The 17,178-nt window shown below is 37.9% G+C and overlaps 1 protein-coding gene across 1 annotated transcript in view; it reads left to right on the top strand.

Annotated features, from left to right (window-relative positions):
* ARID1B (AT-rich interaction domain 1B) overlaps positions 1-17,178 on the top strand; it is a 327,679-nt gene that overhangs the window by 30,867 nt on the left and 279,634 nt on the right. The window contains 1 exon segment of the mRNA XM_039569802.1: positions 1,573-1,767. Coding sequence (XP_039425736.1) covers positions 1,573-1,767 — 195 coding nt within the window.

The following is a 17,178-nucleotide window of genomic DNA, read 5'->3' as shown; positions in this document are numbered from 1 at the left end:
AATTAGAAGTGAATGTGCAATTTGCTATGGTAGCAAAAAAAGGGTGGTCCTCTTCTGAAGTGAATGGAGGTGTCATGTGAGGAGGAGGTTATCATTTCCATCTCCTCAGGTGTAGTGTGCCCATATTCAGAATACTGTATTAGTTTTGGGGGACATTCCTGGAAAATTGGTATTGGTAGTAGTGGAGAGAGCGAAAAAAAAAAAAAAAGAGTGAAAAAAAAAAGAGGTTTAATGGATTTTATTTGCAGTAAAGAAAGAATAATAGTTCATTAAGCAGTGACGACTTTGGAAAGGACATATTTTTGATAGGAACAAAAAAAGTAGTGTGTTAGTAGTACAAACATCAGTGATGAGAAGAAACGTGGATGGGAGTGGGAAATGTTAGTTATTGTCATAATAACTATTACATCAGAATATAATAGCCAGAAAGGACTTGAAGAAGCCGTATTACATAGGAGGTTTTAAAAGGAAACTGGGCAGCAGTATGCTGCAGGAAAACATGTACAAAATGTGCTGCAGGAGGGAATCCTGCTCCTGTTGGGGGGGGGGGGGGTTGGCTGGCTGGGTGAATTAATAGGTCTTTTTGGGGGGGGGAGTAGAAGGGGGGTATATCTCACTTTTATGAAGACATGATTGTGATAGGCTTTTTGAAAGCTCCCCCCCCCCCCCCCCATTCTTCCATGAATCTAACTAGCACTCAGGAATTAAAAAATGGATGTCATATTAACAATACAGGGCTGCACTTGATGAAGTATGGTATTTTTTCTGGTTCAGTTAGTCCTCAGTAATAAAACATGAGAGTAATACTACACAATGGTTGACACCTGTCCTGAAACTGTTACAGGGATTGGTAAGTGCTGCCAAAAAGTCTAAAAATAAAACTTCCCTCCCTTACCTCCCTTCCCCCTCCATCACTGGTTGCAGTTTGATTTTCTGAGGTCTATTAAGGAGGCAAATATACTTTCATGTAATATGTGGGTTATGACTTGCTTTTTGATCTGGAAACTTATTAGTGTGCACGCTAGCAATAGGAAAATGCTGAAATACAGTGTTCTGTATGCATTGCACTTCTTGGAAACTTTCTTTTCTTTCCACTTTCTCTTTTTTTTCAATGTAGGAGAACAGACATTTTCTCAAGGTTAAGTGGCTTGTCCACTGTTTGTGTCTCTTTATATATTTTTATGGTTTTATTTTATTTTTGTTTTAACGCTAACATCAGTGATGCTAATCAGTTTGCAGCAGTATATTTAATTATTTCTTAAGCTGAAATTTTTTGAGCAGTTTTTCTGCTTTCTGTCTGTATGGGTAACAAACAGCCTCAAGTTTTAGTGCAAAAATTTTTTTTTTTTTCATTGTTTTAAATAGAATAGAAGTCCCAAACTCACTATTCAGAACCTCATCTAATTAATCAGAGAACCAGGGTATGGTACTTTGCCAGTTTGTATGTCAAGTCAATATTTGATGTATAAAGCATTGAGAAAACACGTGTCTAATTTCCCCGCAGTGAGCATGACGATTCTGACCTTTTTCTTTGCATGTCTTAAATATTCCTTTGCTTGTATTTGCCAACAGGGCAGTCCGATGGATCCGATGGTGATGAAGAGGCCGCAGCTGTACGGCATGGGCAATAACCCTCACTCTCAGGCACAGCAGAGCAGCCCCTACCCCGGGCAGTCCTACGGCCCTCCCGGCCCCCAGCGCTATCCCGTGGGAATGCAGGGCCGAGCCCCAGCAGCCATGGGAGGAATGCAGTATCCACAGCAACAGGTTTGTGGAGGATTTTTCTGGGTTGCTTTGGTTTCCCTCCTCTCTTTCTCTTCCCTTCTGACACTGCGGTAATACAGAGGGTGCAAGAGAAAAACCCCAGAAATAAGGATTTCTTGTGCAGAACAAGGATGAAAGACTGTTTTAAAACTAAATAAATTATGTTCACAGTGTGATTGTTTTGTGAAATCCCTTACAGTTCGAAAACGATTTAGTTTTTGCTGGTATCTTTTCTGGAGAGAGAGAATTATGTCAAATGCCATGAATTTTCTTTTTTTTCCAGTCGACACCACTTAGCCTTGCATATTTTTTGGTTCTTTTCTTTGCTGTTGTTGCTATTTTGTTTTTGGTTTTTTTGGTGGTTTTTATGTTCTCTTTCTCTCTGGCTTACATTTAAATGTAAGATGAAAACCTAGAGCTGACATCAGTACATCAAGGCTACTGTAGTCCAGCGCATACAAAAGTGTTACATATTTATATCAGCTGTTTGTTGTGGTCGTGGTTGGTTTTCTTTTTTCCCCTCATTTTGGTAGGAGTCTGTAGCTTTTCCTATGTTTTTTTTTTTTTTCTTTTACCATCTCTTTAAGGTCAGGATTTTTTTTTTAAATATATCAGAGTATATAGAAAGGTAAGAATCTCCTTTTTATCTACTTGGATTTCACTGCTGATAGAGACCTCTTGTCTCAGCTATTTTCCTACCCTTTTTAAGAAGGTCGATCTCAATATGCATACCATATACTAAGGAAAATACAGCAGTTTTCAAGAGGGAGAGATAAACCGAGGTTAAGAAGCTAATGTTTTGCTAATTTTTTTTTTTAATTAGGGATGTGAGTGTAGGCAGTGAGAGCTCTACACCGCCTCGTGAGCACAACAGTAACTTGATCATTTATGGGAAAGAACATTTGTTTTATGCAACTGACCAGTCAGAGATTAGCTTTTTTTTATGTCATCTTTTGTTAAATTTAGAAAAGAAAATAAAATTTTGGACTCCTGGCAGATAGGTGCCTGGCCAATTCTTGTTATCACCTATCCAGCAGGACAAGATGTTAATCAGGCAGTTAATTAAATAACAGTTTCAAATATATTCTAGTATCATTAGCACAAGTCTTAATTTTTATTCTTTTCATTGTTAAATAGATACTTACTGGTAAGGAAGAGATTGTTTAGTTTAGAAATGCCAAACAATATATTTGGTTGCTAGATTCAGACAGCAGAGCATTTTGTCAGTTGCAAAAGGGAGGAGAAATTGAATAAAGGAGGCTTTATTTTTCTCCGCGTAGCTGTAGCCAAAGTGAAGTTATTAAAACACATTTTTAATTTAAAAATGAGTTATTCTGTGTTACGCGGAGATGAGTGTTGAATTTGCAGTGCATTTGCTAATTGCTTGGTAATTGTAAATTACCCGTCAGCAGGCAGTGACCTGGCAGCGCCATTGGCTGCCGGCCCCATCCGTCTCCTCGCAGCCCTGCTCTAAGTGGCTGAGCAGCAGCGCCGGCCCGAGCACCAGAGCTCTTTGGGGAAAAAGGGACAGGATAATTATGACATTGAATTTTTATTGAACGGACATCACCACCTAGGCATGATTTTGTTTTGGACAGCCTCCAGAGCTTCGTGTGTTTGGTTTGTGAACCTCTAATGATCTGAATCCAGTTCTTTTCATATTGCTCATATATTACCACCTTTCTACAAAGGATTAAAATGCAGGAATGCAGGTTTGTAAATTGAATTGCCAACTTACCAGCTGAGTGGTAAGTTGTCTTTGGCACAGGATGCCACAGTTTGATTCCTGGCTGGATTTTTACTCCTGTGACATGAATATTAAATAAGGAGAGCCTAGCTATGCTTGTTAAAACTGTGTAGCACGTATCTACTTTAGATATCATAGATATATAAAATATATAATATTGCCAGAAGTTTCAGAAGATGAATCTCAGCACTTTCTGGAAATTGGACTGCTTTACAGTGTCACACTGAATTTATCAAAAGCACAAGGCACTTACAGAAACTCGATTGGTTAGAAAATACTGGGCCTTAAACATGTACCGTGCTCAGATTTAAGTATTGTGCAGAGATAGCATTGAGTAGATGGATTATGAGGGTGGAAGTGCCACACTGTAGGAAGGGTGGGAAGCATCAATGGGAGAGGTTGTTCTTATTTTAAGTTATAGTTTGCTGTTGCCCAAAGATAGCTGAGGGTGTCAACTCTGTTTCCTTGGATGAAACAAGAAGGCTTTTTGTTAAACTGTGAAGATTTTTGAATTTTGAAGAAGACCTTGAAATGTTAAGTCTGGCTCTTTGTCAGCAAGTGTTGTGGCTTGAGGTTAGAACTATGGGACTTGACAGATTTCAACTTGCAGGCTCTGCTGCAGGATGCTGCAAATGAAGAAATAAAGATGAAAAACAACACCCTAAAGATTGAGCTAAAATTAATGGAAGTGATAGAATTGAAGATAATTGAAGATAGGATAATAAGATGTACTTAGCTGGTCTATGTCATATTGCAGCAGAGAGTAGTGTGTTCCAGCCTGCAGCCCAGAGGTGGAAGAGCTCTCTCGCAGGAAGGGAGGCTGCTGGCATAAGCAGTGAAAGATGAAAGAGGATGGAAAAGATGAAATGTTTCAGGTGCAGTCAGCCTATGTATCTGCAGCATGGGTGTCAAACATAGCCTGCTAAGCAGTTGTAAAAGGGGTATCTATGAAGTGCTGCAGACATTCTCTGACAACTGCTGTTTGGTCTAGGCATGCTTGCTACCAAACATGAAGGTGCAAATAAACGCCCAGGTTTTCTTAAAATTCTTTGTGGAAATTGCAGGATGTTGAAGTGATTATGGAAGGTATGGGATACGTTCTGTGACACGACTGCAAAGGACTGAAGAGAGAAAGCAGATCTCCTAAGTGTTTAAGCCCCAGCACAACACACTGAGCCTTACATAAGGGGCACAATTTGAAATCCAGGCAATCTCTTTGCACTAATATAGCTAAAGATAGATAAAGGGGTCTAGATATATAAATAGCCATATAGGAAAGGCAGGTAAATTGTGATGAAGGTAATGGTAACCTGAGATTTTCACTTTCTTCTCTGAAAGTTGACAACAGAGATACAGATTTGTCATGTGAAGCCTCTTGAGACAAAGTGCTAAGCAGTTTGAAGAGTGCTGCAGCATTTTGTAAGATTTTAAGGGCATGTCCAGTTAACTCAGTGTGAGTCAAATAAGTATATAAAACATTTGGACTGATTTGACACCTATATAAAGGGGAAGGTATGAGAAAGGAAAGTGATACTAAAAGAGTCATATGCTTAATTTATAGGATAGCAGACTTGATATATCTCTTGTCAGTATATATTAATATGGCGAATTAATTCCTTAGAGATTTTTGTATTTTTAGGAAATTTGGAATTTTGTTTCTTTCCCATTCACCTTCAGTGGGAGAGGGGGGAAGAAGGCAAGAGAAAGCTGGGAGCAAGATGGCCTGTGCCTGTGTTGTTAGTCTTCATGATTGAAACACAAGTCACAACAAGACTTTAAAATGCTATTCTTGCATGTAAATCTTAATACTGCTATCTCATAATCTCGTGAACCCTCTCTCCTGGTTTGCATGGGGTGAATGTAATTTTAGGATTATTAGCAGTTCTTACCCAGGAAATGTATGTAAAACCAGAAAGCAGAAAAATATTCTTTCAGATTTAACTTTCAGTTTCTAATATCATAGATATCACTTGGAATTAGAAAGATATGATGTCAAAATTGAAAATCCTAATATGCAGGTATAGCTAGCACCTGAAAACTTCAGGCTCGATTTTGCAATATATTTCACTATGAGTGAAGTACTATCTGAGTAGTATGATCTGATTATAAAGACAATAATTTGCTTTTCATTTAACTTCTTTTTTGCCTTACACCCTTTTTGGACCTCAGTCAAGCAGGTGATGATGCCATGATCAGTTATTTCTGGATTTGGTTTGATTGCCCTCTCAAAGTGTTTTTGTGCTTTAGTGCTGTGGGCTGTAGGAAAGCCTTCTGCTGCTTTGTAAAGTCATTTTTGCTAAAAATAAAAAGACCTCAGAATACCGATCAAAATAAAGGGCTTTTTTCCCACCAGTAGTGTTGCTTTTTCATGATACTAGCATGCAGTATTTTATTTTGTGAAGAATTTCATTAACCTTAAAAATCATATACTTGAAATATTTGCTTATAGGTTTTGAAAGTTTTCAGCAAAGTTTGAAGGCTTGGATTTATGAATATGTTTGAAAGAATTGAATGGTGTGATGTGCCTGTTTAATCAGATGATCATTTCCTAATTGATTTTTTTTTTAGCATGCATTAAAATTCCTTGTGTACTTGATGGACTGGAACAACAACTTATTGTGTAAATAGGATCGTGTTGCTATAACGCATAGTAAATTCTTTATGAAAGATGTTTGCATGGATATGTACAACAGCCATTCCTAATAGCTATTTAAAATGGAACATTTCAGTACTGATCATGCAGTTGCCTTAGTGCCTTGAGCCTGCTTGCTGCAAGACAAGTTTTGAGGCCTGAGCCTCAGTCTATTCTTTCTCTTTTTTTTTTGCTATAGAAGTACTGAGAGATGAAAGGATGCTAATCACTTGTCCCTTTAATTTTTTTTTTTATATTCTTGATTTGCAGAATTCAAAACCAAATTTTATCGCTGTCCTCACCGTTTTAAGAATGGAACTGTAGATATTCAGAAAAGCACTAACTCCATTTCCCCCCTTTTTTGATATACATATTATTTTAAGGTGTAAGGAAAATATGCCTGTTGTTGTCTTATATGGCAAGTTTCAATGTGGGGAGTAACTTTTTTTTTAAAGGGGAAAAAAAGTTGTAAAACCTCTAGGAATATGTAGCAAGGATTTACTGTAATGGAAACTGCAAGTCAACCAGAACTATAGCTGCAGCAGTGTGATTACATCATTTAGGAAAGGGTTTACAGTGCCCGTATTGGGTAATGTCCCGGGTTGGAAATGTCAAGTTTACGCCAAGGAAATCAGTTGGCTGTTGGTTTGGCAGGTAGAGTTTTAAAGCCAGCAAACACACGTGTTTACTACTGGTTGGCTGGTTGTGTGTGTTACTTTGTGAAGTCATTTTCGTTCTAAAAGATTGAAGTATGCCAAGAAAGTGAGGCTTGCTTTCATATTTTGCACTGATCCATTAACTTAAAATGTGGCATATACATACAGCAAATACTGGTCAAGTGATTACTTTTTCTGTCCTCTGTGTGTGTAATTGCCCTCACCACCTAGACGATGTTAAATGCGTTGCAGTTTTTTTTGCTCCTAAGTAGGTGTTAGCACAATTGATGTTAGTCTTGGTTAAGAGAACAGACACTGAAAATAAGCACCATTCTCCGTTCTTAGTCTCTTTATTTTGCAAGAACAGAGAATGAATCGATGTGATTGAATCTCAGAAACAGCCAGCAGAGGACAAAATAGCGAGATGTGTTGCTTTTTCTTAAAGATTGATAGATGAATTTGATGCACACACATAAGAAGGGAGTGTGAAGCTTTGATCAGCATGTGCTTTGGAAGTACATTTTTCCAGATTTTTGTTTGATTTACCTTGGGGGTTTGGGGGGCATTTGTTTTTCTTTTGGCTTTGGTATTGGTTTTTGTGGTGGGTGGGTGTGTGCTTTATTTGGGTTTTTGTTTGCGTGTTTCATTTATTTTGGTTTGCTTTTTTCACTGGGCATTTATTTGGAGCTGTTACTAGCAGATTATGGACCTACTTCATTAATTACTGGAAAGCAGAAATGTCAAAACTCTAAAGGATTACTTTTCCCAACTTCCTATTCTGTTAAAAACATAAATACTTTTAATTAAAAGAATTCCTCAGTAACATTTTATTTGAATGATATATCTGCCATCCTGCTGAACTTCTATAAACCTCTAGGAAAAAAAAAAAATCAGTAAAGTAAGTAGAACTGCTGCTTCCTGGAGAATGTAAAGTTTGAACTAGAAAAAGGGACAAGAAGTGACAGCTAGTTGTCTTCCATGTAAGGTCATCTTTAAGAATGGGTCTTTTGATAGTCAAGTGTTAATTGCAAAGAAAAGTTGCTGCTCTTTGTCATGTAAAGAAATGGGATTTTTAAATTTCAGATTTAGGAAAATGCTTGGTACTGTGCTTGTGCAGACTGTAGGAAAATGTTTAGCATGGTTCTTTCTTTTGGGTATACTAAGCCTCATTGACTAAATTGAAAAAAAGGCTGCTGCTTTAGTTCATGGCAGGATAAGGCTTTATGTTGTATTGTCTCCTTTAGAATTATCCCTTCTATTGAGTGCAATTCACTCTATAGAGCGAGGTGAGCACAGATTACAGATAATCACAGAATCAAATTCGACATAAGTTTGTGGTCTTTATGATAGTTTAGCGCTTCATCTTAATGCCGGTCATCTGAGATTGTTTACTGAAGAAAATCCCTAAAGTAAGAGAATTGCATTATTATGGTAAATAGAAACATTTCAGTAGCTTCCATCATTCTTTGAAACAGTGCAGAAAAAAATGTAGGTTGAAAAGGGGAAAGAACTGATCTTTCAGCTGGTGAGAGATGGCTCGGAAATGAGACTGGGTCAACATTTTTATTTGTTGAATTACTATGTAATGATGTTCAGTAAATGCTAATTTTTACATCCATACTGGAGTAAGAGGCAGACAACATTTGCACAGAAAGTGTGTAAGAATTATCAAAGTATTATGACAAATGAAATGTATTTTTGTTACTGCTAAACGATTGTCATTTAGCTGGAATATATAATAGCTGTGATCACATTTGTTGTTCTGCTTGGAAGTGGGGGCATGAGAGAGGAAAACATGCAAGCCCTCTGTGTTGGTGTTCTGAAAACGGTGATTGTTAAAGGAAACAGCAATTATTGTGTTATTGGGAGCTTGGTTTGCTAGCAGAATTAGCTGTCAGTCTGCACTGGAGTTAGGCAGGAAATAGATTTTGGTGATCAGGAGTGGAGAACAGAGAGCTATTTGCTGCTTCACTAGGAAGGTACAAAATCATTTACTTATGAGCAGCTCATTTTACATGGCAGCAGGAGACATGAGTTTATTTACATTTGAAGTGAAATAAGCATCTTGCTTTAAGAAAAGGCTGCTGCATTACTCTGTTCAACAGCTGCCATATAATGACTGTGCCAGGAGGGTTTTAAAGTGTAGGTAAGGAATAATTGACTGTTAATATTATAGTCATAGTAGTTTTTTGTTAATAATGTTAATCAAAGGACAGTTGATGCTCAAAACTGTTGAAATGATGTCCCGACCCATCATGCACATATACTATAAGATTTTTGTAGCCATATTGTAGCTGTATTTCCCAGTATTCCTGAGGGAACTCAGCGAATTTTTTTTTCTGTTTTTTTTAAATCATGGTATGAGTTTCTCAGAAGATGCTATCATTTGTCTGTAAATTTGAACTTGCTCAAAGGAAGCAAGGGAGGCAATAGAGTATGCTTTTTTAAAAATAGGGAGCGTGTTTCCCACAGCTGAAAATATGGTTGAAGATAAGGGGAAATCAGTGGGAAATATGCTGTGACTTCATTGGAACTACAATTTCACTTCAGGGCCATGTTGCTGGGATTGGGTGACTTGTCTTGGTATCAGGGTAGGCAGAATTAATCCCCTAAGTCACCTGAAGAGAATTTCAGAATGAGACAGGTCAGTACCCTTCACTTTGGTCACCCTGGGACAGAGTCAGGTAGTTTTCTTCTTTGAACAAAAGGCCTTTCAGAAAATATCTGATGTTTCAGTAGTTCAAGATTAGACTCTTATTGCTAGCAGCAACTTTTTTTAAAATAAACTAAGATTTATATTAGATTTAACTTCAGCAAAACTTGTGCAAAAATTACAGTAAGAGAGTTAGTACTGCTAAAAACCAATTCCATAACTTTTTTATGTAGTCAGTCTTAAATGACATGGGTCCCATGCAGTGCAATTCAAGCTTGCTCAGTAACCTGCTTTAGTTTTTCATGTTTTATCACCTAGAGCTTTTTGCTAAGACTTTTTGTGGGAGTAGATGAGTAATAAAGTCTTCAAAAAAAATCTTAAATATGTTTGAGACTATTTTAGTTCTCTGTAGGTAATTTTTTCTAATAGTCGTGTGTGTTTAAATATTGCATTGCTCCTTATAACTATTCTAACAAGGCACATGTAAAAATCCTAATGTAAATACTTCAAGCTCTTGGTGTTTTGTTGTTTTTCAAGACCGATGAAAGAAAGATTTAAGAACTTAAGGAAGAACTCAAATCTACAGCTCATGCAATCTCTGTAAGCTTTTATTCTTCTGCTACCTTAGGTGACCCCATTTTTGGATACTTCTCTGGTACTTGTTCATTGCTTTGCCTAAAATAGAAAAAATGTGTTAAATGCTTGCATCCTTGCTGATAACGTATTTCGTCTCTGAATCTTACAAAATCTTTTGGGGGTGTGGAGGATTACCAAGGAGAAAATCATTGTCTGCTTTATTTCTTTGTACACTCCATTTTTTCCCTCCTCTTCTGAATATTGTTTCTTAGTGATGCTTTTTGCATTTGAGTGTAAGAGCAATACACATACCAGGTAATAAAACAATTCAGTGACTGGACATTATTAGAAATCACCTTTGAATCTTATATCCAAATACACCTTTAGGAAAGTGAGTGGATTTAGTTTTGGTAGGTACATCAAAGGGACAAATTACACTTTCTTGTTAGTTTCTTTCACAGAACAGTGATGAGGAGATTTCTGTGTATTTCTTGGCGAACTGTAGTATAACTTGTCTTCTGAGACAGGAGTCCAATCAAAATAAACAAGGTTTATATAGCCATTTAGGGAAGATGTTGTTTTAATTATAGAAGTAACATTAGTTATCTGGAGTCTATATGCATGTGTGTTTCACAGGCCATGTTGGCAAAGATGTGCTTTACAGGACAGGTTAGCAAAACCACCTTGTTCTTTCCACAGGATTGTCTCTCTCTCTGAACTGTTTGGTGCTCAGCAAGTGGTGCTTAATAGAAACAAACACCTAGGAGTCCATGCCAAGAACAGACTGAGCCTGTGCATGGACGAAGCAAGCAGGGCTGCTCAGCAAGGACCTCTGCTTTTAGCTACTCCTGCCCCTCCTCAGAAACTCCACTGCTTGCCTCTGCTGTCTCTCCTAACGTTCCCAGCTGGCTGCAATGAAAATTGGCATGTGTTTTTGACTCTTCTACTGTACTGGAGAGTGTTTTAAAGGACAGATGCAAATTGACTGGTTTGTATTTTTCATTGGTTTCATTTTATTGCTGGTTGGCAAAACTGAGGAAAATCAGAGGCCAAGATATCCCCCTGCAGGTTTGGGAAGTGTGTACTTAATAGATTTATGGTCCTTTTATGTTTGGAAAGTTATTCTAGGGAGGAAACTATTATTTCTAAAATGAACCTTAAGTTCTGCAGAAAATTTTGCTTTAGACCTCGTGTTCACAAAAGAAAAAAATCCTACCTGATGTTGGAGAGCAGGCAGGTGGGTCTTTAGTCCTCTGAGGTGATGCTGTGAGAAATTCCATGTATCCTTCTAAAACTGAAGATTATTTTATGACCTGAGTAAATTTGCAGTCTTGCAGCAAGTGGTGAAGAGTAGATTCAGTAAATGCCAAGATTGTGTGGGATATTTGGCCTTTTCTTCTTTGATTTTATACATTACAAGAAAAATAATGTTTTCTAATATTCCTTTAGGCCTATAACACCAGGGTTACAAGAGGAGCATAACCACAAAAAGTAATTGAAGAATATCCAGGAAAAGATCAGATATACTTTGGGTGTATTAGGTGTAGGCTTTTCTTTCTTCTTTCTCTCTTGTGTTCTGTCATCCCATTTTTGTCTTTCACATGCAGAACTGACTAAAAATACACTCCTATTCTTGGCATGCATTAATATCCTGTATAGCAGAATAAAAACTTGACAAAATATCAGAACCCTGTGTACATGTGAGTTGCTGTGTCTTTACTGGAGTTGCTTTAGACCTCCTTGCAGGCACTTAGAAACTTCAGCTTTCTGCAAATCTAGTTAAAAAAAAAGAGTTAAAAAGAGTTAAAGAGTTAACATGGTTGTAAGACTGTTGTTTATAGGAATGTGGAAAGATCTATATTACGTGTAGTGTTGTGCTTAGTGGAGAAAATAGGTTTTTACTTGAAAAATATTTTTTATACATGGACCTGATGTTATGTATTCCACTTCCAGACACAGGCAGGAATGGCTGTGTCCTGAATCCTTTCAGGCAATAAACTTGGGTAATCTCAGTATTTTAATAAATATTTGCTGAAAGAAGGGAGAATACACTTTGGCATTTGGTGTTCATCTTGTAGTAAGGAAATGCTGCAAATGATAGGGTTTTTTATTGCATTGTGGTTTTGTTGGGTACTTTTTATTGTCTCAGAGATGCAACATTTCTATTTGCAATACCAAATAGAAAATTCTCTGAAAAAGGTGGGTGCAGATTCTTAAATAAGAGTTTGGAAAAAGGCATGGAAAAGAGCCTGGGACTAGTAGAAAAACAGTATTGGGAGTGATTGTACAAGGAATGATCATCTGCTTCCTGCGTGTCAATAAAAATGCAGGAGAGCACCTTTCTTGACACAGAGGTTGCTGAAACATCAGTGCTGTCTTTTTTTGTAATACTCCTGTGGATGTTTTTGCACAAAGTGGTATCTGTCAGAGCTTGAAATATTCTTGCACAGTTTCCTTTGAACAGGTAGCACAGGACAAGTTCTAGCACATAGCTGCTTGACATGGGGCCGCCTACCGCAGGGAAGGAATGCCTTGCTTACATACGTCTGAGCTGATGTGCTGAGAACTTTGCCAGTCATTTTGCCAGTTACATACTGGGCTGTGAATAATTACTGAACTTCCATTTTGAATCACAGATTTTTTTTTCTTTTTTCCTTTTTTCCTCCCCCTTTAAAGTAAAACCATAGCAGTGGGAAATACTGGGAATGCTTTAACAGTTTCTGATTAGCCTGGAGATATTTTTACAATGAATGTAACACAAATCTGCACATCTTTATTGCTATGCCATCTTCATTTTTGAAATGCAGTGTTTGTTGTCCTTTTGTTGCTTTCACTAGTACTGTTCATCTAATAACCACCTGGTGTGGGGTGTGTGAAATTACAATGGCAAACAAATACTGTGAATGGTTCACCTAAAAGATGCAATAAGAATACTAAGACTTAGTATTTTCCTGAAAAAAAGATGCCTTTTCTTTGTTACTTTCATATATTCCATGTACTTGAAAGTGGTTGAAAACAGCATGGTCTTGTTTTTGCGCACTTGCTGGAGTTCTTCATCTACGCTGTTAACATCTTGGTTTGGAAATTGGTATGTTCAGATACCAGATTGTGATATGCTGTGAAAATCCCAATTGTGTTCAAAAAAGGCAGAATGAATTGGGCAGTAGGACTCTTTGAAAGGATGTGAATTCACTCTTGTCCCATGATTTTTCCTATGGTTGAAGTCAGTGTAAGTGGTTATTGGAGCAAGCAACATACAGCAGTGTATTTGTGTGCGGTTGCCTTGAGGGATTTTTCTTGTCTTTTTTTTTTTTCCTTATGATTCCCTGTCTTGGGGCAACTTTCTCTGTTCAGTTGAAGGTGAAATGAGCCTTGCAAACGTATTTGTCAGCTGAGGCAGAGGTGTACATATTTGTCCATATTGCTAGGTTAATATTGTTTGTTACACTATATTTACTCATGGAATATTAGGTGAATAATGAAAGCCTGAAACCTTGTTCTGGATATAATTGTTATGGATGTTTGGTCAGTCTTCTGCTTGCTCTCCCTACTGGGTGAGGAAACACTATTGCTGGGGGTGCTCCCTTTGAAGCCCTGTTTGTGTTCAGGAAGGCCACGACTAGCCGTTAGCTCTCCCGTTGGTTTATATGTTTTTTAGTGTAATTTGCCTAAGGTTGTGCTATTCATGTCAGTTTTGCACTTACCACTGCCGTTTCCAACTGGAGGCACAGGAGGCTTCCCATTCGGGTGGGGGAGCGAGGCTACCAGCCCTTCTTGTGGAAGCCTGTCCCTTCATGGAGTTATTTAGTAGGAAACTGCAGTGGCTATGAGCTGGTCTGCCTCGAAGGCCTCCCCTTTTGCTTGTGAAACAGTTGAGGTAAATGGAGTGACAGTAGGGCTGTGGAAAGATCTGGACCTGTATTAACAAAAAATACATCTTGAAACAGCAGTCATTTGGATGGAGGTATGTTTTGATAACTATTAAGAAAAGACTTGCCATGTGAATGTAAGAGTGCAGATGCAAATATTAAAAGAAAAAGTTGATGATCTTTCTCCTGAACAAACCTGGTGATGATATGTGGCTGGCTGCTGCATTTTGGTGTCTTTGCCTGGACTTGTCATACCTTTGGACACCCTACAGTACTGCTGATGTAGAATTGAAATCATACTGCATATCGCAGCAGTAGTTTGTTCTCTTTTTTTGGTAGAGAACAAAATTACTATCTCAGAAATTTCAAGGTAGCAGAAATAAGCAGACTGCTGTGGGATTGCAGGACTCTGAACCTGTGAAGCCTGAATTGTTCCACTGACCAGAAAATATACCTAGACAGGCCTTTTCTGACATAAAGAAGAAAAGTATGGGTCACATACTTGATGCTGTAGAGACTCCCAGAAGATGATTACCAAGGGATGTTCTGAAGTCTCTGAACATCCCATGAGGTAGGAGAAAACCAACCTTTTCCATTTAGTGCAAGAAACCTAGCATCTCTCCTTTCCTCTTTTCCCCAGCTGCCTTTGGCTGTCCTGTCAGTCAGCTTTGGTGGAAGAATTCACATTAGTAAGGTAGGGTTTTGATGCTTATTGCCAGGAGGCAGAAGCTTTTTAAAAGCTTCTTTATCCAGTTGTTTGACTCAAAAGGCCTTCCTTCCCGATAAGCAGTACAGAAACAAAGACCCTGTAAGTGTCCTGCTGGTAGGGTGAATAATTTGGTGTAGAAAGTTGGTGTTTTGGAGAAGTTGGTTATTGTCTGCAAAGGGAAGGGTGTGTGTTCTTTGGCTGAGCTCTCCCTAGTAAGCAGAGAAGCTATTGGGGTCACTTTGGCTTGGGTGAGTAGAAGAGCTCAGAGCTGGGGCAGTGGGGGTGGAGGGTAAGATTACAGGAGCATGTAAGCACACATTGAGATTGAAATCCTGTTTTTGTGGACAGCAGTCATCAAGGAACTAAACATGACAGGAGGGACACCTGCCACACACACACCACATGCCCCCATTTAATTGCCTATGCTGTAATGCTGGCAGCCAGGATAATAAACAAGAGGAGCTGAAATTTCTCATTTACAATTACAAATTTTGTCTGCTTGCTATTACTTGAAATCTAGTGTAAAGGTTCACAGGATTGGAATGTTAAAATAAATGGTTATAACCTATTTAGAGAGAATTGAATGGATAGAAGAGGAAGGAAAGTGGTACTCTATATCAAGAGTGATATTATGTATTTCTGAGTAACTGAGTACTCAAAAGCAAATTACATTAAATGCTTCTGAGTTACTGTCCTGGCAGAGAAGGCAGGAGATGAGGGTACTAACCAGTACCTGCTAGGCGCCACTGAAATGAAGTAAAAGCAAGATGACCAGTTCCTCAAGAATGTTACTTGCACTGAGGAGAGAAGGGGGATACAGAGACTGAACACCAGCTGTTGCAAGCATTGAAACCCCTAGGAATTTCTGTTAAAAACTGTGCATGTAAATACAGAGAGCAATTTGTGTGGAAAAACATTGTATCTGGCACTGAGGAATTCAAAAGCAGATGAAGACAAACCAGTTGCAGAAGTAAATTAGTGGTTTTTTAATTGTAAGGACCGTAGCTTGATTTAATTAAGTTGTATGCAGAAAGAATTGAGCTCAAATAAGCAGCAACAGAAAATCTATGAGCATGGATGCATATAGATTGATAGATGTATTGTGTACATGCACAAACATGTCTGTTGCTTTCAGAGGGACAGCAGCACAGAAGATGGGAATGGTCATGAGCTGAATCAGTTGGAGGGATTTTTTTTTCTCTGTAGATGATGCTCGAAATGGCTTAAAGGTTTTTTTACTAAACAAATAATTGAAGAAAAAGCTAATGCTGTCCTGCTGTTCTTGTTTCCAGCATCTGTCAGAATTTTAGAACTAGAAGCTTCACTTCTTGAAGCAATTTCTTGTTTTGTTTATAAAGAATATTTTGAATGTGGATCAAGTTTATTTTTAAGTGGTTTCTTTAACTAATGAAGACCTGTTTTAAAAGGAGTAAAATTCCCTCAACTATAAATGAGCACTAATTGTGAATTTAAAAAAATGATCTGGTAAGAAAGAAATGTTCTGTTTGCCATTTTTATAATGTAATAAGCATGTTAAACTTCAGGACTGAATAAATATTTGTTTAAGCACCTAATTGCTTAAATAAATGTGTGAGGACATTTAAATACATTTTTCTGGTTAGCAAAAAGGCTTGCCAAGCATGGTGTGAAAGCTAGAGCTAATAATAAACTGAAACAGAATAGTTACCAATCAGTGAGACTAAACTTTCCTTTAAAATAATTTAAAAAAAAATTAATGCAACACAAGAATAAAATACATTACTCATACCACATTTTCCTGTTGCCAATTTAAATGAAGATAAGACCAGACTTATAGAGAATACTTTGATTTGAATAAATCCATTGTGATCTATGAACTAAAATGCAGTTCTCACTTACGGGATATCGCTTTCTTCTGGAAATGCAGTGACAGAGAAAGCTTTTGAAGGTCATGGTAGATAATCAGTTGAGTGCAAGTTCCTTGTGCAGTCCTGCAGTTTAAAAGCATTAATATGATATTTGGCTGAGTAAAAGAAAGCGATACTGGCAAACTGAATCTGGGTTTTGGTCCCTCAAAATGGCTCATAGAGATGGTGCTCAGATACAGGGTTAGGATGGCTATAGTAAACTGGAGAGTGTAGTTGATAGTAAAATTCCAAAGGACTGAATAACCTTTTAGGTTAAAAGGAGGTGATTCAGCTCTCTTGGCCTGAACTTGTGTATAACTGAATACGTGGAACAGAAGCTTTAAAGAATTTTTCAGTCCAGCATGCAGGCATACATGGGCTATGCTTTCACAGACAAGGAGGGCCCATTGGCTGGAGAACTGTGGCCATGTGCAAATGCCATGTAAGGCTTCCTATGCCCTTCAGGTAACTCAAACAATCAAAATAACCCCAAGAGATCTGAAAATTGACGTGGCCTTTAAAGTGCTGAGTGACATGAATGTGAAATCACTTTCCTTCTGCCATATTGCAATCAGAGCATTTGTTTTTCTTTCTGTAGTGAACCACATGTTCCAACAGTGTGGTCAGTTTATTAAACCTGCACCACATTGTTATGCTTTCAGAAACCAGAAGCTTTAATTACTAAA

This window comes from Corvus cornix, chromosome 3 (genome assembly GCF_000738735.6).
Source record: "Corvus cornix cornix isolate S_Up_H32 chromosome 3, ASM73873v5, whole genome shotgun sequence".
Lineage (NCBI taxonomy): Eukaryota > Metazoa > Chordata > Aves > Passeriformes > Corvidae > Corvus > Corvus cornix.
Note: the sequence above shows the minus strand (reverse complement) of the source record. Positions and strands in the feature narration are given on the sequence as shown.